Raw genomic sequence first — 23,934 nt, forward strand, 5'->3', positions numbered from 1 at the left:
GCTGCAAAAACAAATAATGGGACATGTTCCATTGCATACATTTTTACAAACAATTGGGGGAGGGGAATGAAATACGTTTTCCATGAATCCTATTGGATTCAGTAGGGCTGTGAATAGGACTATGGTGTTTCTTTTTCTTCATTAAGCAACTTCTTATTTCCCATTCCTATGGAATCATTTTGTAAAACAATCTTTAATATTTTCTCTCTCCCTGCCCCTTCTTGCTTTTTCTGCAGTTTGAAATCAAAGACCAGCCCTTTGGCCTAGCAGCCTTTCCCCATTGCACATTTTCTTTCCAAACCCCAAAGCCTGCTGACCCCAGACCCCCCCCCCCGTTCAAAATCAGGCATGCACACCTGGAGGTAGACTTTGCATTTGTGTTTGTTTATACCCCATCTTTCCTCCAAGCAGCTCAAGATGGCATACATGGTTGCCCCCTCCTTAACTTTTAAAATACCTTTATCTTCCTGGCAAAGGGCAGTCCCCAGAAAGATGTCAGAGAAAACTGGTGTGAAGGGGCAAGCTGCTGTGGGGGGCTAAGTTTGCCCCTTCATGGTCCCAGCAGCCATCCCCTTGCAGCAATTTCCAGGCCTATGGGGAAAGATTATTTCCCTCTTCCAACTTATATATTTTTCCCCAGAATGTGGAATGAGAAAAAAGAAATCTGAACACAACGAGGATGGTCAAGCCCACAAACGTTTGACTTTACATGTAGGTCCTTGGCAAACTCAACGTGTGGCTGGCTGCTAGCTCAGGCTTGCCTGGGTGGGATGCGCAGGCAGGTGCACTTCATGATTTGGCACTGCATCCAGGCTCTCTGCACCCGTCCTCTTTATGTATTAACGTGAAGTTAGCCAAAGCGTTTATTACAGTCTTTTTATCCTCAAGCAACAACCCTGTAAAGAAGATAGTGGTGCAATGTTAGCGAAACGGGGAAAAGAACAGGGCCCAACTTCTTATGGAATGAAGCCCACTTCGCCAGAGCATTTTTGGCTCCGGGACGACATTCTCCTTCCGGCTGCTGCCACCGCCAGTGGGCCGCCCCCTTTGGCCCGAGGGTGCCGGGGGAGGACGCGCCAGCAGCAGCAACACTGCTGCGCCCACCGGGTCGGCACGGAGATGAGGCGGGGAAAGCGCCCCTTAGCACCGCCGCGGCCGCCCCTCTGGACGAACCCCCGCTTGGTCACGTGCCTCTGCCGAGGCTGCCTGTGCCTCCTCCCGCGCTGCTCTCCCTTCTCGTCCTCTATGGTTGGTCCTCCACGGGGGCAGGGGGGGGTAGTTGGAGGGACGCGCAGGCGCAGCAGACGTTCGCCGATGGGCGATTCTGAGGACGAGTTCCGGGAGGTCCGGGGCGGCCTGAAGGCGGGGGCTCCTAAGGGAGGTCGCCGCCCTCGCCGGGGCGCTTCTCTCCTGCGGACGGAGCGGGGCGAAGCGGCGGCGAAGAGGTCGGGGAAGGTCCGGGCTGGAGGCGGCCCCCCCTCAGGTGGGTGAGAGACCTGCGGGCGCGTCGGCGCCGGGGGGGGGTAATGGTGCCTCCTGCGGCGCACTGGCGGGTTCCTCGCTCTTGAGTCGGTGCCGCCGCGCTAGGAGGGTCCCGGCGGGGGGGGTTGTCTTCCGTGGGTCCGCCTCGCGCGCAGCCAGCGTTGCGCCTCCTCCCTGGCGGCTGCCGGGTGGCCTCTGCAGCTGCGCAGCATCCAGGCGCGGACGCGCAGTTCCCGGGGGGCCTTCTCGCCTGGCCCGCGCCCGCCGCCCTGGCCGCGGTCCTTGGAGCAGCCCTGAGCGGAGGGCGTGGTTTGCGGGGGTGTTTTGTCCCCGCAGGAGGAGACCCCGTGGCGGCAGGAAGAGGAGGAGGAGGAGGATGGCGCCGCCCGGTGCAGTTAGCGGAGCTGGAGCTGGAGCGGGCGGCCCCGGACCAGCAGGAGCTCCCAACAGCCTCAGCCGAGGAGGAGGAAGAGGAGGATCCCGCTGGGAGCCTGTCCGCTTGCCAGCAGGGCGCTGGGAGGGGTGGTGGTGGCGCTGGTAAGGATTACCGTCTCTGTAGAAATGTTTTCTATTCTGACCCAGGAAGCCAGTTACACGGGTGGGGGTGGGGCATCCCAGGTGCAGCACTTGGGTCCGGAACAAATGAATATCCAGTCAAACCCTTCTTGACAAGTTTAAGGTATTTTGGGCTCTTCTTGGATTTCTGATTAAATGTAACAACTAGCACTTCACTCTGAACTTGCTTTCTAGGCTCCCCCCTCCTCAGTTACAGACAACGGCCCAGTCTCCAGGAGAGGTACCAAGCGGTGGGGACTGGGACTGACTTGCTCCTGTTCTCCTTTAGATCAGACTTGGATGTGCCGCGATGTCACTTTGGCCATAGCCGTTCACCAGGAGCTGCAGCAACTCAGTCCGAAAGAGGCAGGCTTGGTGCTGTGCCAGATCTGCCAGAAGGATCTCTCTGCCATGAATTCCGCCCAACAGCAGCAGCACGTCAACAGGTGGGGGTGGTCTTGGTTCCTCCATAGAGTGTGCTGTTGGGGGATTTGGTTGAGGGTCATTTGAAGCGGGTGTTTGGCTGGAGGGCTGCAGCTATTCAAGTGCCCCCTGGTGTTTCTTAGAAAGAAGAGGTCTCGGTTGCTCTAAGGCCACAGGACGAGTCATATGTTGTGCTTACCGTGTAGCCAAAGTGTGAGGAGCCTGCCTGATAAACAGTGAAATCTAGAAAGTATAGCAGGTGGGCTTGTCCTTTGTTTTCAGGAATAAATTGAAAAGCCATCTTCTTAATTTCTCTCTCTCACACACAACAAATGTTTTAAAAGCTGAGCTGTTCAGGCAGACTCCCCCCAGGGCTGTGGAGTCGCTATGTCAAACCTTCAACTCCGACTCCCCTATTTTTCAACTGCCTGACTCCGATTCTGACTCCTTCATAAATGGCAAATGTATATTAATGTATTAATATTAATACTAAAATATTAATTTTATTTTGAAGTTGGAGTCAGTACATATCTACCGACTCCACCCAAAATTGCTTCCGACTCCACAGCCCTGCTCCCCCCAGAGTGCTGTTGACTCTCTCCCAGGGCTTCCTGCTTGAAGAAACTGCTCTCTTCCAGGTGCCTAGATGACATGGAGAAGCTTCATTCCTCATCTGCCAGGGGCCCAGGCATTCCCGAGTGCCCCATCTGTGGAAGGGGCTTTAGCACCCTCAAGAGCCGAGGCGGCCACTTGAAGCGCTGTGCTGTCAGGATGGAGATCTCCCCCACTGTGCTTCTCCAGGCAGTGCGTCAGCAGAGCTTGGCCCTTGGCAATGACCTTCCTGCAGACCAAAGGTTAGGGCAGGGGGTGGATAGCATGAGGAGTTCTATTCAGATCCTGGGCTCTTTTAGATAGTGTGGCTTGAGGAGGGGGACAAGTTGCTTGGTGAAGTATGGCTGGTTGCTGCCCCCTTCACCCTCGCCCATCTTGGTGGGGGGGGGGTTAATTGCAAAGAAAGAAAAAGAATAAGGGGAAAAAGTGAAATCACCAAAAATGCAGCTCACATTAAGGATACAAGAATCATCAGTATGTTAATCTTTAATTTACAGTATAAGCCACTGAGATGTCCAAACTGGTATCCACACGAGGTTGCTGTTTATAGGAAATGTGGCCAGAGCAGTGAAATTCTCAGACCACTGGGTAATAGATGGTGGGTGTTAATCCTCCCAGGCTGAAAATATAAGTCTCTTAGTGACCAACTTGTATAATCCACTTTTGCTGTCCTGCTGTTAATCCCAGTCCTACAGGAATATTGTTTAAAGCCTTGCCCATCTTGGTTTATTGGAGTGAGTTGTAGTGGATTAACTGGGTGGGGGCAGGGAGTGACTAATGCCTCGCTTGGATGGGGAGAGGTTCTACCTGCCTTGAAAGAGATAGCAGTACACTTCTTCCTAGACCCAAATTTTCTTCGCAGCTATTGCCCAGTGGTGAATATCCCCTTTTTTGGGCAAGGTGCTTGAGCAGGTGGCATGTTTGAATGAAGCTGGTTTCCTGAACCCATTTCATTCCAGTTTGTGGCTCAGTCATGGTCACTCTTCTTGATGACAGGACGTTTTGGGGATGGGGTGGGGAACTTGTTCTCCTTCACCTCTCAGTGGCTTTTGATACTGTTGACCTTTGATGCCTCCAGGGCCATTTTCAGAAAGTAGTTATGGAGGGGGAACTGTTTGGCAGCATGGGAGCTGCCTACACTCGCTAGAAGGAGCAGGTCTATAGACTGGAGGTGCTCCTGGATCCAGGAAGCCTCAGTGACTCAGAGTGCCTGCTTCCAGCTGCGGCTGCTTCACCAGCTACTGTCTCTTTTGGTTGGATATGACTTGGTCAATGTACTTCACTCTCTGATCACCTCCAGATTAGACTATTACAATGCGCTCTCATCCGCGCCTGCTCTTAAAGACTATTTGGAAAATTTAGCTGGTCCAAAATGTCATATTTATTTGTTTGGTTCCTTTTATGAATTGCTTCTCACATTTTAGAGTGATTCTAAACATCAACAATTAAAACAATTCCAAATCCAGTTTAGATTCAGATTTCAAAGGCTTGTTAAAAAGGAAGTCTTCAATAGATGCCAAACAGACTGTAGAGATGCTCTGTATCTGATGTGTAGTGGGAGGATGTTTTAAAGGGTAGCTACTGCACTAAAGGCCTGATGTGTGAAAGGGACCTAATGATAAGATAGTATCTGTAGGAGGCCCTCTCCTGCAAGGGGCAGTGACTGACTGGGCTTATAAGAAGAGGTGAGGCAGTCTGGTAGACATCCGGGTCCCAAACTGTAGAGGCTTCCTGGCCAGGGTTCCATTTAGAGCTCTTATAACCCCAGTTTTAAACAGCTGCGCTGATTGCCAGTTTGTTCCTAGGCCCAGTTCAAGGTGCTCGCATTGATGTTGAAAGCCCTTTAGGGTCTTCAAGGCCTGGCGGAATACATTCAGGGAAGGGGCATGGCGATCGTACGGGAGGGAGTTCCAGAGAGTGGGGGCCGCCACTCTCTCTATCTGAAAGACTCTCCTTCCCTAAAGACCCTCCCAGATGTGAAGATCAGCAGAGGGGGCTCCCATAAGTGTGGGAAAAGGTGGCTCTGGAGAAGACTTTATCAGTGGCTGCCCCCAAATTGTGAAGGTCTTTTCTCACTGTATAATGTTCATTGTACAGCCTCCAACCCTATGTTGAAGTTGCATGTACCTTTCACTCTGGCCTTTGTCCCTTAGGGTGCTTTTGTGGGCCACGCCTCTACTGTTTTGTTTCATCTATACCCTGCTGCTTCCGTTTTACTTGTTTTGATAATTGTATACAAACTTATCTTTAATTGTATGATTGTACTGCTATAACCCACCCTGGGACCTTATGATGAGGGTTGGGTAAGAATTGTTATAAATAAACATTTGCATAATGAGGAAAGAGACTTGTAAGCAGCTAGTTAAGGTTGAAGTGTAAAAGGTGGTATCCAGGCAAAGGTCATCAGGGAGGGCGGGAGGGAGTGATAAAGCCAAGGGTTAATGGGTGAGGGGAGAGAAACCAAAGGCTAGTGGGTCCCAGGAGTGCATCTGGATTGCAGCAAGAACATGAGGCTCCATTCTGGATGGGCCAGGAGTGACCTGCTCTGGCAGTTCCTTGGATAGCTGAGGGAAGTTCCTAGCCAGCAGAGATAGGAGCACCTCCCATGGTAAAAAGGCAGTTTGGTCTGCTGATGTGAGTGTCGCTGGATGACCAGGGTAGTCCATGTGTGGACCGTGGAGATTGGGTGGATGGGGAGTAGCTGTTACGTTTTTTAACTTTTGTTGTGGGTAACTAATCTCTCATGCTGTGTTCAGTGGGTTAAAGCGAAAAGGTGCCTCTTCTGTGGACCACTTAGCAAAGAAGCGCAAGACGGTGGCCAAAAAGGATGGCACGGCTGAGGATCTGTTGGTTGCTATAGCAATGTCACGCTCTCTCCTGGAGGAAGAGAAGGCCAAATTGCTGACTGGAAGGAGGCAGGACAACGTTTTGCAAATCAAGAAGCCCCCAAATGCAGGTTAGCTCAAAGCCAAGGTGGGTGGAGAGGTCAGCACCTTGGGAAAGGTCTGGAGCTGAGGGTAGCTCCTGGCTTTTGTGCTCAGTTGCAGGTGCTCAAAGCAGCCTGTAGGATCATTTCAAGTGCTGTGGAAGTGTCAAGCTCTAGTCAGGAAATGTGTTGTAAGGACATTTTATGACAAACACAAGTGTTCTCTTGAAATATCTGTCCTTTTCATTGAGGCCACTTTGATCTTGCCCTCTGAGTGTGAGCTGGCTGAGATACCCAGGAGACTGCGGAGGGAGTAGAGAGGCAAGGCTAGGGCTCTCTGGGCTTCTAGGAAGATTCCGCCCATTGAAAGCGGGTATCTGTCAAAATGTATTTGCTTTTATTAGGTCCACTTTTTCCTATTCTCTCCCAATTAATCATTAAAATACAGCCAAATTTTTAAAAACTATCACTCATGACTGAGCAACGAAATAGAGGCCAATAAATCCAGACCTAACCTTAAAAATGGTCCTGGGCCTTTTCCCATTGGGTTAGACGCCTGTCTATGTGGGAAGGCTAGGGCGAGCCAGCCGCCTTCCAGAGGAAAGGAAGGAGAGCCCTGCCACTACTGTGAAGGCCCTGGAGCAAGTAGCCTTGGGCTATGGGTGTCTTTTGCAGGTCTTAACATTCAAGGGCAGACATAAGCATCTGCTGGACCTGGGTGGAGAGGAGGCAAGATGTTTCAGAGTTCCACTTGGCAGAGGCATCCTCTTGCCTCTGTTGTGGAGCTGCTTGTGGGGTGTAGAGCAAAACAGAAAGGCAGGACCTTGTGCCTGCCTGGTGGTGAACCCATCAGAAGTGAGAACGTTGGATGTGTTAGGTGCTGGTAAAAGACACCGTGGATTTGGTGCTTAGTGGCAACGTGACTAGATAACGATGTGAGTTTCAGGCTCTCCAGCAGCTTGCCAGAGTCCAGCTGAAGTGGGCAAATCCTCATCCAAGAGTGCTTGTAAAGTGTGTGTTTCCCTTGAGGGCACCTCAAACCATAGGGAGGTCCTGCAACAGCTCATTCATCTTGGTTAATGCTGAGAGCCGCAGAGCCCAGCCCAGAGGAAGCTGCTCTTGTCCCATTGTGTTGTGATGGTCATCCAGACAGCAGCTGGCCAGGCTCAGAGAGACAGCTGAAGGTGATGCTAAGGCCTGTACGCTGGAGTCTGTGGGAGTCATTTTGGGAGCTCATGCCGCTTGCCTCCTGCGTTTTAGGGAAAAGCCTTACCCATCATGAGTGGTTTCCCTTCCCCAATTATTTTTTGAATGGTTTAAAAATATGGTTTTGCAGTCTGGTGGGAGGATTGAAACAGTGAGGTGGGAGTCTGCTGTTGTCCCAGTTGCTGGGGTGAGGAGCTACGCTAGCTTAGGTGTCCACCGGCTACCAGGATATTTCTGTAACATATGTATGTCCTGCGAGCATCCTTCAAAAGACATTCAAAGATACAACACAGTTGCCCCAGCAGGCAGGCCTGGGGAGAGCCCGGCCTCTGTTCTGGTGCCCCCCTCTCCTCCTGCCTTTCCAGCTGCTGCAAGGCCTTGATGGGGGGAGCTGCCTCCCCCCGCTTCAGACTTGGTTCCTCTGGGCTCCTCTCCCTCCGATGCCGTGCCTCCTTTTCTCCCAGGTGGGGGCTTCCTCAGGGAGGGAGGTGTTAATTTCTGCATTCTTGTGCTCTTGAACAGGGAAGAAGAGCCGTGCAAGGCCTGGCCCCCCACTGCCTCCACTATTGCGCCAAGACCCCCAAAAGGCCCGCCAACAGACTGAGGAGCGTGTGGCATTGCTGCTCTCTGAAGCAGGAGGATTCTCCAGCACCCCTCCACTACCCCCCAGCCAACTCATGGCTGCTGAGGAGGCCGGGGGAACAGGCCGGCCCCTGGCATTACCCAAAGGCCTGGATGGTTCTTTATGGGAGTTCAGCTCGTTAACGAGAGTGGGTGCTCCAGAGAGCGTCTGTGCTGTGGATTTCACCTGTCCTGTTCTGTCGCAGATGCCTGATGAGGTAGGAGTGTATGTTGGGGGGATATTGTACTCCCAATGCTGCTTGCTTTTTAGCCCTCCCCCCAGCCCTCTAATGCAGGTAGATCTACTTGGCCTAGACCTAGAAGATGGTTTCTATTGGAAGGTGGGCGTGTCCTCCTTGAGTGCTTCCCCGCAGAGGCTCCAGAGCATTGGTCTGTCAAGTGCAGGACTGTCCTAGTATTGGAGAGCTGTTTTAAATGTGAGCTACTGCCAGGGATTGCTTCTGGGGTCACCCTACCTGCAGAGCAGGTGCTCTCCCCCCAAGCACAGAGCCTTCCCAGTTTTTTGTCAGGGTTGTAGCAGTTATCGAATTCACGTATGTAGCGTGACTTGTGTATACTGAGTGTGTGGAAAAGGACGCATCTAGGGCCCCCATTTTAACCAGTGCAGTGTACCATGTGACTTCCAGGTACTGGAAAACAGATCCAGCAGAATGTCCAGCAATGTTACAACCTGCAACGTTGTTGAGCTGCTCAGCTGAAGCCACTATGGCCTTGCATTGCTTTTTCCTCCTCCCGGTTTCTTTTGTCTTGCTGGGTGTTCATATTATTCTGATATATTTCTGTAGATTTCCAAAAAGAGTGCTGAGGGTCCTGGGGGGGAAAAGGAGTGGGTGGTGCTGCCCTCTGTACAGTGGACAATGCCTCAGCAGGCACAGACTGCTCTGCCTTGATGTGGAGTTGGGGTGGGTGGTAGCAGGGGAGCCCCCTCCCTCCTCCTCCACTCCTTCTAGTTTTCCAGACAGAAGTGGAGGGATGGGTTTTGACTTTAGATAGCCCATGTGGCTCAAGACCTGCATCGCTCAACAGCTTCAGTGTCTTCCTCTGTCTCCAGGAGGAAGAAGGAGAAGCTGGTCTGCCTGTGTGCTGTAGAGCAGGTGACCGCATGCAGATAGGCAAGGAGGGACTACCTGGGATTCCCACTCAAGGAGACTTGCCAACAGGGCTGTGGAGTCGGAGTCATTGAGTCAGAGTTGGAAGCAATTTTGGGTGGAGTCAGAGTTGGTAGAAATGTACTGACTCTGACTCCGACTCCAGCTTCAAAATAAATTTTGATTCGACAAATTTTTTAAAATATAAATTCAAAATGTCAAAGAAGCTTCCCATGAAGTCAGCTGTAGTTGAGCATTTCACCATAACTCAAGATGGAAAACATTTTGTGTGTCAGTGTATGACACAGGACCCAGATGAAGACAAATGCTGTGATGCCAAGATCAGTGCATATTCAGGCAGCGATAAAAATGCTCCTACGAGAGCTTCCAATTTAAAAACACATTTACAGCGCTTTCCAGGGCTGTGGAGTTGGAAGCAATTTTGGGTTGAGTCAGTCGGAGAGTAGAAAAATAGAGGAGTCAGAGTCGAAGGTTTGGCGTACCGACTCCACAGCCCTGCTTGCCAAGGGTTGACGCTGAGCATCTCCAGAGGTGCTGGAAGTGTTGCAGTTGGGGCTGACGTTCTGAGGTTAAAAGACTTTCATGTCTGCATGTGGTATTTTTATTGGCTATAAATGATTCCCACCTTTATAATTAATTAATTAGACTTACATCCCGCCCTTTCTCCCAGTAGGAGCCCAGGGCTCCTAATAGATAGGCTAACCTACATGTCATGAACCGCTGCCACCAGTTCAGTCCCAGGACTCGATTCCTAAACCCAGGTCAATTGATCCTGGCTCCCTTACCAAGGCTGAGTGAACCAACAACAATCCTGCAAGGTAGGTAGACTGCCAATACCCCTTAATCCTGGTCGCCCACTCTGGGCCAAGGGGGAACTCAAAGTGCCAGAAATAGACCTGCCAAGGATTCCAAAGGCAAGCGCCAGACTACACTCCTTGTCCTGGAGCCTTTACGCAAAATACCCAAATATCCGGTAGTCAGTGGCTAATTGGCCAAGGTGCTGGATTTAGAGCCAAATCTCCCCTGCAATGAACACACATTGGTAAAGAAGTAGCTTTATTTAATAAAATATAAGTACACAAATATAGCAGCAAAATAGTTCCTTAAAATCTACACCCCTGAGAGCTAGGTAAAATACAGAGACTTACAGTTATAGATAAAATTAACAAAACTGTCCAGCCTAATCTATACTTACAGTAAAGGTAAACAGCAAAATGACTTCATGGTTCCACATCTCCCCAGAGATGTATAGCCTGAATAGCAGATAGAAGATGGACCACCCCTCCCCCCAAGGTAGCATCAGCAACCATAGGAGAACATTGGGGAACAAAGACTAAGGTCTGAATCCTATTCTTATGGAAAAACGCCCAGCAACAGCCAGGAATTAATTAGCCAATCAGGGAGCTTTCTCTCAGGCTGCTTGGCCTTGAAGTACCAGTTTCCACTGATAAGCAGGTGTTCTTGCTGGTAGCCTAATTAACTAGCTTCAGCTGTGGGAACTGCAAACTCATGGCCTTCACAGAGGCCCCTTTTCAGGCAAGATGTTTTCCCCACAATTCCTTGCCTCAGAACCATTTTAGAAACCAGGCGTTCTTGACACTATAAATCTAAATAAATATGCCATGTGCTACCTGTGATTCATCTACTTTTCCAGAAACCAGCACTGGGACCCGGCAGGCCAACAGAGATGGAGCAAGGGTTCTCTGATGCTGGACTTCTCCGAGGAAGACTCTATGGAGAGACTCAAGAGGGCAGCCCTGGAGGTGAAAGGGAGAAGCATGCTTGCAGCCTGAAAGATGTTGAGACTCTGCAGGATCTTGTGGAGCTGGCTGGAGAAGGGCTCACCCTCACCCAGTGGAACCTGGATGTTCAGCAGCTGGAGGGGTCCGGTGAGGATTTCCTTTTGTAGAATGGTTTTGATTAGCACTTAGCTGAGCTTGGAGCTAGATCCATGCCCTCTGGAGATATATCCATGCAGGGGTTAGATTTCACCAGGATAATCAACGTCCATTGCAGGGATTCGTATGACTCAGAGCAGGAAATTAAAACTCTTTCCTTTGGCTTTGTGTATTCTTTTTTCTTGATTGAGGTCAAGATCAGGTTCTTGGTGGTGTCCTGAAGAGCAATTTTGTCCAGCCACTAGAGAAGCAGCTGCTGCAAAGAAGCTGTTGTCAAATGGTAAATCCCTGTTTTTTGTTGGATGGATGGCATGGTATTAATTAAGAATTCTGCAGCTCAGCTGATGATTAAGAAAGAGAGAATTCCCTGAAACAGAGTGGAAATCTCTCCAGCCCCTTGTAAGGCAGCCAGTGCACATGTAGGCTGGGCCATGGAGCATGAGGGGAATCCTGACGTCTCAGCCTCCCACAACAAAAAATGTTTCCAGCCCAAGTATGTTGGTAGCTTTTGCTGAAAACATGGCATGCGAAGACCTTTGGCAGGTAGGGGTAGACTTAAGCCCCCCAGAGACCTTTCTCAAACTCTTGTTTTCCAGCTGATTTCTAGAGAGGAGTTTGAACCCTCCCATTAAGCAGGGTGTGAAGGAAGGGGAGCATGGATATTCATTCAGATACATTCATTCTCTCTCTCTCTCTCCTAGCTCCTACTTGGCTCATTGGCTGATGCCTTCAGGGCGATGGTTAACAACCCCCATCTGAGTGACATTCAGTTCCAGGTGGACAGTGGGGAGATCCTCTATGCCCACATGTTTGTGCTTTACGCACGGTGTCCACAGCTTATGGAAATGGTAAGTGAGAGAGTGGAGTGTTTGTATAAATGTGCATTCCACTCCCCATTTTAAAATGAAAGGATTTTCTTGTTAATTACTCTGGCCCGGAATTCTTAATCTGCTTCGTCCTGTGGGCTTTAAGGCAAGTGGTGAAACATTCCCTTTGAATGAAACATCCTCCTAATGTTGGCTGCGCAGAGCCGCCTGAGCCCCATGGAGGCCAAGCAGTATTGCCTGTCCCTGTCGGTCTGCCTTTGGGGGTTTTCTAGCTCAAAAGCAGCTGCTGGAAGACAACAGGAGGCGCTGCAGCTGTGGAAACCCTGGAGGGAAGGGTCTGCTCTGTGCAGCACCAAGTAGTCACACTCCCCAGCCAGCAGGCAGTAGCTCACTGAATGAGAGTCCTATACAGAAGGAATGACATGATTGCACTGAGGAGCAGAACAGAGGCGTTTAGGCAAAGAGGCAAGAATGAATGGAAGAGGTTTGCAAGAAATGATGAGAGAGCCTGACCTTTAGAAAAGGAGGAGTGTAGTTCTGCTGTGGAGGAAGGTGAGGTAGGATTGAGACATGAAGCTTTAGCCAGGTTGCCAGGCTTGAGAAGAGAACGTGTCAGGGAGATTTTGCTGTTGTGTGAAGGAGCAACTTGCTGTTGCACTTCAAGACCGAAGCTGGCCAGGAAAGAGATTGCTTGGCTGGCGTTCCTCTGCACAGGGTTCACACTATGCAGAAGCCACTAAAAAGTCAGTCTGTGGTGGCAGTCGTGGGTCAGCGTAACACCCTGGGATGTCTCCTTATTGACAGCTTCTGCATGGGAGAAGTAATGTTTGAAACAACCTGCTGACGATGGATTCTGGTGACTGCTTCAGAGGTCTCTGCTTCTTTCCCCCATCCCATGCCAGGCTGACCACAAAGGTATCACAGTGGCCGAAGAAGGGGGTGCTCAGACCCGCCGTGTGCTGCTGAACGATGTGCCAGGGGAAGCCGTTGCTCTGTTCCTGAAGTACCTCTACACAGCTGACCACTCACTTCCTCGCCATGTGCTGTCAGAAGTGGCTGCTCTGGCCACGAGGTCTGTATGTTGCTGCTTCAGAGGGTTTCCAAGCTAGATGTTTTTCTGTGGTGTTGGCAGGATGCCATCCGGCTGCCGGTTGTGAAGCTTGACACAGGCACTCTTGTTTTCTGCGCTGAGTTGTGGTAGGCAGAGGTGGAGATGCATTCACGTGTACTTAAATTGTTGCAGGTTTGGAGTGACTGAATTGGCTGATCTGTGTGGAAGTCAATCTGGCATTACTGTATCTGAGGAAGAGGAGGGTGAAGTCAGAGCTGAGACCTTTGAGGAACTCTTGAAGTCCATGTGGCTGGATGAAGATGAAGAAGCTTTGCTGAAATGTAGACAACAAGAGAAAACAGACCTTGAGACCGTAGGAGAGCAGGAACTAGAGGAGATCTATGAGTTTGCTGCCACCCAGGGAAAAGCTGCTCAAGATGGGGCAGAGAAGCAGAGAGCAAGCAGTGAGAGCAAGCAGAGTGCAGGGAAAGGACAGGTGGTCCATCATGGCACCTCCCCAAGGAAGGTGCTGCAGGAGCCTTCGGCAGACATGGCTGTTACAGAACGCAAAGGAAACCTTCACCTTGAACTACCCCCGTGGAAAGTCTGTGATGCCGGTAGCCAAGTGGACTTAAGAAGACCTCCTTTTGAGCCTGAGCAAGACACCAGCGAGACAAACCCTCTTGGAGCAACCACCAGAAGACAGCCCCGAACGAAGTCTCTGCTTGGGGTGGCCAAGGAAAATTTGGAACTCCACGAGAAGTCCGGGGGCCTCTTTTCTGTCACACAGGGGGAGTGTTCTGAGCTCTTCCAGCAGAGCCAAAGTGCCACACAGCTGAATGTTAGCCTGGTCAGCAAAGGTCCTGGAGCTCAAAAATTTCCCAGCCTCTTCCAGGGCCCAGAGTCACAGAAAGAACTTGGGTCAACACTGAGGGGGTGTTCCAGGGACCTTGGTATGCATGTGTCTGTTTTGCCCCTGGTATCGTCTCCCAAATTGAGGACAAAATGTTCCAGAGACCCCTCAGAAGTTCTCTCACGTTTTCCATCTGAATCACAGCCAAGCACGCTTCGTAGGCTCTCTTCCTCTCAGAACAGTGAGCAGGAATGTGCACAGGGCAAGAGTGTGGATCCACACAGCAATCCAGAGAAGCCAATAGGTGGCTCAACTCCATCTCTCAGTGTGAACTGGGACGATAGCCTTATTGTGGTCTTGGATTCTGATGAAGAGGTGGAGCGGGAGCAAGGGAAGGAGCAGGTGGATGTTGCATTTTCCTTCACTGAACCCAGCCTTTCTGGACAACAGTCAGGGGCTTCTGAATGTAAGCTGAGCCTGGGTGCAGATGTGCCCAGTTGCCAGAGGCTGCCCCCACACTCATTGGGCCCTGGGGAACCTTTGCTGGGGGTGTTCGTTTGTGGTGAAGCAGTTCCTCAGGGTCAGGGGCAGCAGCTTTTAAGGCTGAGCAGTGATGAAGAAGACAACTGGGATGAATGCTTGAGTTGGAGGGAGGGAGGGAAGACGCTCGTGCCAGACACGCCTCCACTGGGCAGGAATGGGTGCAACAACACACAGCCCACCGTGAAGCCTCCGTCAGAAGAGCAATGGACTGGAGAGACTGCGGCGAGCCAACCCACTCCCAGCAAGGCCACAAGCCTTTTTCCAGCAAGAGAGTCTCTGAAGGGCTTGCTTTCCGCTGGCAACAGCCCGCCCGGCAGCGGCCATGTGGTGGTTGTGTACGATAGTGAAGAGGAGTTGGAAGCAGGAGCACCTTTGCCATGGAGTGCCTCCGTTGTGCCAGGGGAGGAGCCACCCATTTTGGAGGAGGCTGTTGGCAGCGTTCTTCCTATTACAGCATATGCCAAAAAGCAACTCTTGACTCCACCACAAGCTTTGGGAGGGCGGGATGACGGCCCTCCTGCTGGGAGTCATGTGGCGCAGAGAAGTGCAGATTCATCAGGGGGCAGCAGGCGGGACTGTGATGACTTGACTGAAGAAACTTCTCACAACAGCAGTGCCCTTCCTCTCACCCTGGGAGTGTCTGCTGCAGGGCCTGTTCAAAACAGTCCAGGTAAGCGGCTGCTCTGAACCAGCAATTGGGGCAGCAATTGGCATGGGGTTCTGTTCTCTTGGTTCTTATTCTGATTGGCAGCTGTGCCAAGAGCATCATGAAGTAAAAACAGATGGAACCAACAACTGGTTTTGGCATCCTCTGCTCCTGTGACCTCACTGTCAAGCCTGTTGTCTATGTATGAAATACCACGCTCAGGCACATAAACAGAAGCCTTGAAGTTGGCCGAGTCCCATCTTGCTTTGACCGCTCCTCAGTTGCCGCAGCAAGTAAAGTAAGCAGCCGTCCATCTCCCCCCCCCGCATACCTCTAGATGGGGAAACCTGTGGTCTTCCAGATGTTGCTGGACTCCAGCTGACATTAGCCTCAACCGGAAGAGCCAACGGTCAGGTATAGTGGGAGTTTCCATCCAGCAACATCTGGAGGTTTCCTCATCTGTGGGCCAGGGTGAAGACAGGAAGCATTTTTAAACTCTGTTCCTGCCTTGGCCTTCTAGTGAAATGTGCTTCCAAGATAGCGTTCTGATGTTTTGCTGACCCTTCAGGTGCTTTAGAAATTGGTTGTGCAATTATGGGGATGTGTATATCTTACTGGATATTGTGGCGATAGGAGCTTTAGCCACTGGCAAACCCAAGGCAACGACGGGCATCAGTGGAGCTTTGTAATTGCCCTAGTGGACCTTTTGCTGCAGTGATTGTATCCAACTTGTTCTTTTAACAGATCTTGCCTGCCGGGTCAAGGAAACGCTGTGCACAGCTCCACAGACCCCAATGCCGTCATACTCAGTCATGGAGACCCCAAAGCTAAAGGAGGAGCTGAGCAGGTTGGTGCTGGCAGGCGAGGGCTGAGCTGCTTCTGCAGGGAGAATTGCTGCAGAGTAAATGGTAAGGAGGCCACTTAGGAGACACGGCAGTTTTCCACTGTGACCTTCTGCCTTTTTGTCCCAGGTTTGGAGTCCGTGCTCTCCCAAAGCGGCAGATGGTATTGAAGCTGAAGGAGATATTCCAGTACACTCACCAAAGGGCGAGAAGCAATTCCCAGGAACAGGCTCTGCATCACAGCCCAGCACAGCCAGTCTTGAGAAAGCCTAAATTGGCAGTTGCCTCCAACACCACTCAGAAGCAACTGCCAGGATTTCCTGAGCCCCGCTTGATGGTTCAGGGGCGCCAAACTGTCAGTAGCTTCAGGAATCCTGAGGGAGGCGATTGGGGCCTTGGGCAGATGGCTGAGCCACGCTGTTCAGGGTGGCCGAAGGAGACTGCTTCATCTCCAGCAGGGAGCCCCCATGGCTCAGCAAATAGAGCTTCTCAGGAATCAGCTGGGTCTTCAGGGACTGACAGTGAGGCGGCTTCTGTAGCATCACAGAGGTACAAGGCTGGTTTAGGGGAGGGTATTCATTCGTGCCTGGTTCCCTCTGGGCAGGAACTGAAATTGATCTGGGCTATCTGGCCTCTGTACTAGCAAGTAAATTCTATGCCCAGGCAATTCTACTGCTGTCAAAAAGCCAGCTTCTATCACCCCTTTGAACTAATGAGCATCTCCCTCTCGACATATTCTTATTTTGCTATCAAATGGGAAGGAGTTCAGAAGCTTCCCACCCCCTTCAGCTACCCTTCTGCCCACTGAGCTCTCAGCAGCTGTTGTTCAGACTTTCAAACATAGGCTTATGTAGAAGGGCTAGAATCTTCTCAAAAAATAAATAAAAATGATGCTTAGGAAGCTGATCTGTGTACCAAGAGCCACACTGGAGTTTTTGATTTGCACTCCTGTGGCATTGGACTACACAGACTGGATCCTTATTGCTACTGCCTTGGAAGGCGCTTATTGCACAGGCTTGGGAAGGGCTTTGTTCAGTGTCATAGCATCTGCTGTGTGTGCAGAAGGTCCCACGCCCAGTCCTCGTTGTATCCAGGTGGGTGGGAGATACTCCTGTCTGGGCACCCTGGAGAGCCGTTCTCAGTCAGTGGCGGCAGCACTGAGCTAGCTGGATCAGTATTCCGATTGTGTAAGGAAGCTTCCTGTGTTTCCTTTGTGGCATTCCAGGCCTGTGGCCAGAGCTGTGTTGCGTTCCTGACTTCTTGCCAAGGGCTAGAGAAGGGCACTCAAGGGATTCTCTGACTTCTTTTTCTCCCTTCCAGTTTTTCAGCTGAGGTTAGCATGCTTACTGAGGAGGAAGAGGAGCATGTCCCGGAGACTCAGGCTGCAGCCCATGAAGCCTTGCAGCACTATATCCATTCGAAGCCTTCTCTGTGTCGCCAGATCTTGCTGTATCGGCCCATTGAGCTGGCTGGGCTGCAGGCAGAACTGAAGCAAAATGGCATCAAGATTGCTATGGGCAACCTGGTGGACTTCCTTGATGCTCACTGCATTACCTTTACCACTGCAGAAGCCCGGCGAGAGAAGCAGCACCATTTACAGAGGCCCCCCAAAAAGGGGAGACGGCGGTTCTGAGATACTTCTAAGAGATGGCAGCATCAGGGTCTTCATGGCAGAAACGCTGCTGGTGTCCTTTTGACTTTCCGTGCAGCTGCTGATCCTTTTTCTGCTCATATTTTCCCTTTGCTCCAGCCTGCTTGTTCCCTGGAAGAGGTGTGGCTGTGATGACTTGGATCATCCCTTCTGGATTATGTATTGGGACTGAGCTGTGCAGGAGGGTTGGTCTCTCTGAGCGTAGCTTTGCTTTGGGAGAAAAGAGCTGCTCCTGTAGTCAGTCCAAATGTCCCAGGACCAGTTTGGGTAAGCAAGGATGACACTTGCTGATTCTCGTTGTGGTTGCTTCAAGGCAGCCAAGTGCTTACAGTAATAGTATAGTAGCAGCATAATCTCCCTCTGTTTTCTCTGGCCTAGATTCAGGCTCTCCAGCACCTTGTTTTCCTAGGGCTTGAGTGCCCCTGTCTACCAGCGTGAATTTCTAGAATGTATTCAAGTTTTAAACAGGTGCGTTTAACATGTCTATGTAATAAAAATATCTCACAACAGTGAGTGACACCAAGAGAGAGGGATACTGAATAAGAAGGATCCTTCAAGATGCCCTTCCCATATTTAGGATGAAACTGCCATCACTGCCTTCCAGATGTTTTGCTGGCCGGCCTGGAGTTTAGTGTAGTGATCTGGAGCCCAAGGCCACTTTTGGTGCAAGGGATGAATAATTGGTGCTTGTTTTTCTAGCTGCTCCTGTGTAAGAAAAATGGAGTTGAAAGCATTTGTCCCACTGTGGTCCAGAAACCAATAAACCAGAGGATAATGGCTTAGCTAATGAACGGATCATATGAAAATGCATTTTTTAAAAAACACAATGAGCTGGCTTAAGCTTACTCTAAAGCAGGGGTTCCCAAACTGTTCTGTGGACCACCAATGATCCACGAGCTTCAGTCAGATGGTCTGTGGCATGTCTGCAAAAATACAATTAAAAAACCTATAGCACAACCCATTGCAATCACAACAGAAAAACCTTTAAGTGGTCTGCCAGGACCTTCAACAGTTTTCAAGAGGTTCATTTGGCGTAAAGTATTTCTTTAACATTTTAGGTGTGTTTTTTTTTTTGCATGAGGCTTCTGCCTTTTGTAAATACTGAAACATATTCTGTCCCAGTTTTGGTTTTTAACTTACACCCACAGAAAAGACAGTCTTGTCTGTTGGCTATGCTTGTGCAGCCATTCTTTCATTTGCTAGGTGTATCCCAAGGAGAAGAGTGTAGTTAGCTCAGGATGTATTACCGTTTCAGTCATGCATTCGTGTGCTTCTTCTAGCACAAGAGTCGATTGAGTTTTGCCCAACTGCCACTTCTTGCATCACAGGAAGAGTATTTTGTGTAAGTTGTATAATGCAAGGCTGTGATCTCTCTCTCTATGCAAGGACACCACACGTTGGCACTTAGTTGCAGGCTTTAACTTCATCTAGCAGTGATGTTATATAGAACATGCAGAAATGTGTTTATTGATTAAAAGGCTGGTGAAGATTTTTGGGGACAACTGATGATGCACCTAAATTTATTTTTTTCACCCTACTCCTAAAAATTTTTATGCAGAAGCATGTTCTGGCAATATGCATCAAATACACTTAGGTGTGTGTATGTAGTCACAACTAAAAAGAATTACTTGGGGTGAATGAAAGTTGGGGGGGGGAATGCACAGGAACCTTAATTATGAGAACAACTTGGCAGGAATATGATGGATGCCATAGAAAATGCAAACTTGTCAAGCAGTGCAAAGCAAGCAACTGCCCACTCTTGCAGAATAAAAGGGCAGGCATCTGAAAGGAGAAAGCTTATGTGGGACTGAGGCAGCTCCAGCGCCTCGTCTTGCATCCTGGGAAAGGCTGTGCTGCTGTAACTTGGCTAGGTTAAAGTGCCATAGGCTGCTGCTGGGTGCTTTATCTAGAAAGGCTGGCAATACTCTGTTTAGAGAAAAGTCGGTCACACGTAAGTAAACAGCTGGTGTACATTCCACTTCAAAAGCCAAGCAAAACGCAGCGCTTGGAACAGTGAGCTGCCTACACGTTTCCACTTAGCCTAACAGGGCACTGAGCCAGTTGGAACCATCCTTCAAGCATTTTTACCAGCTTTATTAGAAACACCAGCACATTTCAAGTTTCTTCTCTTTTTGATCACAAATATAGGTTTTTACTTTTCTTTTTACGTATACAATATGACACAGTATTAGGGCTTTTCATCCTTTTTCATTTAAACATGTCCTGGGGATTTGTACTCACTAACCAGAGCCCAGACTCACATCTTGCTTGCTGAATACTGTTACAGGGGAGGAGACTACAACTTTTAACAACTTTGAAAATCAGGCTACACTACTGCTTCAGTTAGCACTGGGAAACAGTTGTGTGTTTGGATTGTTACATCAACTTAACAAAAAATATATATAAGGAAGCACTTATTTCACTTTCAAAACAGAGTGTCAAATGTTCAGCACAAGCCAACATCTTTTATGGGAGTAGGAGAGACACATGTCATTCCCTGACCAAAAATGTTATAATTTGGATTCAATATACGAGGCAGAACAGGGCGCTCACTAGGGCCTTAACTCAGCAGAATGTACCAGTAGTACTGGCTTCTCAATTATGGAAGAGAAGAGAGAACGGGCACACACAGCTATGATCACATCAGTTACTGCACCGAAAGCTCTTGATTCCGTCCTTTGATTTCAAATTGGGAAATATCTAAAGTGGAGCCTAAAATTGATGTTTTAACTCCCAATTGGTGATCCTTGTCTAAATTATTTTTAAAGCAAATGTTAATAATTTATTCCCCATAACTCTTACAAATGAATAGCTCCCATATGAAATGAATGGGAAACGTATATCACTGCTTTTCTTTATCCCTGGCATAGGCACACAGAAGGAAGGGCTCTGTAGACCAGAGATGCTGTTTGCAAGGTACCACCAGCTGGGTCTATGTAAATGAGTGACTAATTAGCCATGTGTCTTACAAATAACATGATCCAAAATATATATAAATAAATAGAAACCTTAAACATTCTTACATGGATTTTAAAGAACAGAATACATGTTAAAAACTTCAGTAATTTATATCACTTTTAAGCAATACTTTATATACAATGGAAAAAGACATGCATAGTCCAAATACAATGTTGAAAACAGCATTTTTCATAACAAAAAATCCAAACACTAAGTTAATACCATGTACATGAATTCAAGGACCACCCTTTGTCTGTTGCACAGTTTATTTAACAATATGGTATAGAAGTAAGAAATGAGTTTGTTTCCCCCCCATTCTATACAGTGATTGAATCTTCTTGCATTTTTCATATTTATAGTAATTCTAGAGCTTGCATGATTTACACTATAATTGCTTTTCCTCATTTCAAGTTTCACATCAAAGAATTAAAGAATATGCTTCTTCCCTATTAAAATTAGCATGGCCTAAGAAGTGATCATCCCTATTTTTTTATTTGTAAATCTAAAACCAGTTTTTCTCAGAGAAACAAAGCAACAATTTCTACATCTGCAACACATGTAATGTGTGTATGTGTATGCAGCGGTCAGTTCCTATCTTTTCCAGGGGCAATAATACTTCAAGATACCTGCAGAGTTCACTATATAATTAAAAAATCTTTCTGCCAAATGCCAGAAAGTTAGCAGGATACATTAGAATGTTGCAACATTTCAGGAATCCATTTCTGAGTATTATTTTTCTTCTCTGTTAAACACAAATGCTTAGTCTTGAAAGTACAAATAAAAATATGAATATAATGGACTTGTTCTCCCCTTTAAAAAAGCAAAGTCAATAAACAGTAACAACTAAAAAAACCCCACAAGAACAACAACAAAAAGACCAGGTATTTTAACCACACCTGGGCAGTTTTAACAAAAAATATATACTTTGTTTTTAAACAGTAACTCATCCTTGCCTGGTTGAAGGATGAACCAGTCCCATGTAGGGTTTCACTCAAGGTCTAGAAGTCTGTGTTTTCAGAACAAGATGTCCAGGGATACGAGGAGGACTAAGCCAAGGCTCCCACAATGCTACAAACCCTCCACAAACTTTTCTAATGTGTCCCCTCCTGTAGTGTCGCCCACCAGGGATAATTCATTGGGTAGCACATTCCTGCTGGGTGGGTTGAGCTGGGGAAGCATTGCACTCTGTTCTGGGTTGCCCAGGTGTCCCTGATCCATGGAGCTTGCCATCGTGACAGCGAGCCCTGGGTGGGGGGAGCCAGTTTGTGGTGAGGTGTGGTGAGGGGAGGGCTGGATCCTGGGGGATGGGCTGGAATGTGGCGGCTGGGACTGGGGCCGGGGGGACTGCACAGGCGCAGGTGACCGGACCTGGCTGCTGAGGGAGGTGCTGATCTGTTGGCTAGGGAGGTGAGACGCTGTGGCTTGTCCTGAGAGCAGATGCTGCTGAGGGCTCATGGGGTTGGCCTGGCCGGGAGAACCCAGTTGCTGCTTGATCTGTTGCTGCTGCTGCTGCAGGAGCCTCTGCTGTAGAGCTTGCTGGATACTGGGGCTGCCGTCGGCTCCTACGCCAGGCTGCCCCATTTGGTTCAGCTGTCCCAGCTGAGCCATTTGGCCCATGGCCCCTGCTTGGATTGAGAGATGCTGTTGTGGCATCCGCTGCTGCTGCTGCATGGCTTGAGAATAGCCTCCAGGGCCTTGGGGCTGCTGGAACTGATTGTGAGCTGCCAAACCAGCGCCTCCTTGCTGCTGCAGCAATTGCCTTCTCAGGATCTCCCTATACTGAGGGCTCATGTTGGCCATGCTAGGGTTGTGGGCTGGGTTCATGATATTGATTGATTGGCCCTGGGTGTTCAAGCCTCCCATTCCTGGCTGTTGGAGGGGAACACCAGGGCGCTGGACGCCTGTCTGCATTGCACTCATGTTCTGCAAACCAGACTGAGCATGCAAGGGTCCTGGCTGTGGTGGCGGCGGCGGCTGCTGTGGCGGCTGCAGCGTAGACTGAGGCTGGGGCTGAATGCCAGGCTGGTTTGCTACGTATTTGGCTGTTCTTTGCTTGATAAAAGCTGCCATGAGCTGAGGGTTGGATTTCAGAATATTGAGCACCTGCTGCTGCTGCTGTGGGGAGCTGGGAGACTTCAAGGTCCGCAGTAACTCCTGCAAAGCGTTGGGGGGAATGCTGCGGGGTGGCTGCTGTACACCTGGCATCCTTGGACCAGGCACAGTTTGCTGACCTTGGATGGGCATGACCGGCCTTGGCATTCCTGGCTGCAGGGACTGCTGCTGGGGCATTGGAGCGGCCTGCCACTGCCCAGTCTGCATGCTGGACATCACGGGGCCACTCGCTGAGTTTGGCCGGGGTACATTCATGCCAACCTGCTGCATGGGGTTCACAGCTCCTACAGCTGGGCTCACCCGGGCAGGAGGCAAGCCGTTGCTGCTGACCCTGTAGAATTGCTGCTGCTGCTGCTGCTGTTGCTGTTGCTGCTGCTGTGCAGCTTCTATTTCAATCTGCCGGGCTGCTTCCACAGCTCCTGGGGGAGGCTGGGCAGGCTGTGGGGGCGCAGCCACCTGCGTGGCAGGTTTGCCAGTTGGAATGGAAGGAGGGGGTTGAGTCCTTGCCCCTGCAGGAAAACCAGCTGGTGACATATTGACAGGGGAGGGCTGGGGTGGCGGCTGGGGTGTCTGGGGGGTGCTTGGCTGCTGTGTCGGGGTCCCAGGCGTGGCTGAGGTAGGAGAAGGCAAATTCTGCTGAGGCACATTTCGGGTGGTCATGGTTGCCATCCTGCGGCGTATCAACTGTGCCTGCTGCAGTCGGTGTTGGATCTGCTGCTGACGGAGTTTGTGTTTGATGTTGAGGCAGAATGGCACTGGGCATTTGTTCTCTTGGCAGTGTTTAGCATGGTAGCAGCAAAGGGCTATCAGTTGCTTGCACACAGGGCAGCCTCCGTTGGTCTTGCGCTTGCAGCCCTTGGTGTGCTGGACAACCCGCTTCATCTTCTGGCAGGACGGCAGCGAACAGTTTGCATTGCGGCATTGACAAGCGTGCACTAAGGACTGAATGCAGCGCTGGATGCTAAGGCGACGAGATTCCTGGGGACTCTTGGACTGCTGTTCTCCTTGACTGTTGCTATCATCATCTAGGCCCAAGCCCCACTTCACCATCTTGTGTTCATGGCTCTTGGTATTGTAGCAGTTAATGCAGAGGTCGTAATCCTTAAATGCAAAAAGAAAAAGACACAAGTCAGATTTCAAAGATTACACACAATGTAAGAGACACTCAACTTGTCCTTGCAGGTCACCACCTATGGAGGCAACTCCTTTGTCCTCAAACTTTGTCCACCACACACAGTGAAGTAGCTTAGCAGTCTTGGGCTTGACCAAGATGGTTGCCCCACCAATGGTCATGTCAACATTTCATCCCCTCCCTGCTCTACAGAAGTGAGTTCAAAATAAAGTCCTGCAATTGGAAGTGATCAAGATGCCCACTCCTGATCTTTTAGATGAGATACACATTCATTTCCAGTCATGATGTCTTTTAATTACCAACAACAGAAGTAAGGGAAAGAAAGGTCCATGAACCTCCCTCCAACACATGAGGCAGTCTGGTCTGAAGAAACGGCCCAGATGTACACAGGCATGCATGCATATATATCTCTATCTACATACAGCGCCTTGCAAAAGTAATCAGACCCCTGACCAATGCTCTCATA

The 23,934-nt window shown here is 49.7% G+C and overlaps 2 protein-coding genes across 11 annotated transcripts in view; one reads left to right on the forward strand and one right to left on the reverse strand.

Moving 5' to 3' along the window:
• Window positions 1-1,029: 1,029 nt before the first annotated feature.
• SLX4 (SLX4 structure-specific endonuclease subunit) lies at window positions 1,030-18,053 on the forward strand. Of its 5 annotated transcripts, none has more exons than XM_061600156.1 (14): window positions 1,030-1,483; window positions 1,819-2,019; window positions 2,327-2,483; window positions 3,099-3,314; window positions 5,829-6,028; window positions 7,727-8,043; window positions 10,610-10,844; window positions 11,045-11,133; window positions 11,555-11,701; window positions 12,583-12,752; window positions 12,924-14,797; window positions 15,518-15,620; window positions 15,745-16,164; window positions 16,936-18,053. In XM_061600156.1, exons 1-14 carry the CDS (start codon window positions 1,120-1,122, stop codon window positions 17,246-17,248), a joined length of 4,806 nt encoding a protein of 1,601 aa, XP_061456140.1. In that variant the 5' UTR covers window positions 1,030-1,119; the 3' UTR covers window positions 17,249-18,053. The 5 variants fall into 5 exon arrangements, with proteins under 5 accessions (XP_061456140.1, XP_061456141.1, XP_061456143.1 ...); XM_061600157.1 differs by having other exon boundaries at window positions 11,051-11,133; XM_061600159.1 differs by lacking the exon at window positions 3,099-3,314.
• Window positions 10,038-23,934, reverse strand: part of CREBBP (CREB binding protein) — a 167,840-nt gene continuing 153,943 nt past the window's right edge. For 4 of the 6 annotated variants that reach the window (XM_061600152.1, XM_061600150.1, XM_061600149.1 and 1 more), the window contains one exon: window positions 10,038-23,437. In XM_061600152.1, the coding sequence (XP_061456136.1) occupies window positions 21,293-23,437 (2,145 nt within the window). In that variant the 3' untranslated portion in view covers window positions 10,038-21,292. The remainder of the gene's footprint in view (window positions 23,438-23,934) is intronic. The other 2 variants (XM_061600154.1, XM_061600151.1) reach the window with 2 other exon arrangements.

The sequence above is a fragment of the Rhineura floridana genome, chromosome 17, assembly GCF_030035675.1.
Source record: "Rhineura floridana isolate rRhiFlo1 chromosome 17, rRhiFlo1.hap2, whole genome shotgun sequence".
Classification (NCBI taxonomy): Eukaryota; Metazoa; Chordata; class Lepidosauria; order Squamata; family Rhineuridae; genus Rhineura; species Rhineura floridana.

Excerpts from the sequence above, each read along its gene's own strand:
- SLX4 (XM_061600156.1), top strand. The coding sequence starts at position 1,120 with ATGAGGCGGGGAAAGCGCCCCTTAGCACCGCCGCGGCCGCCCCTCTGG. Across the intron at positions 1,484-1,818 it reads TGGAGGCGGCCCCCCCTCAG|GAGGAGACCCCGTGGCGGCA; the intron begins GTGGGTGAGAGA and ends TTGTCCCCGCAG. Across the intron at positions 3,315-5,828 it reads GACCTTCCTGCAGACCAAAG|TGGGTTAAAGCGAAAAGGTG; the intron begins GTTAGGGCAGGG and ends TGCTGTGTTCAG.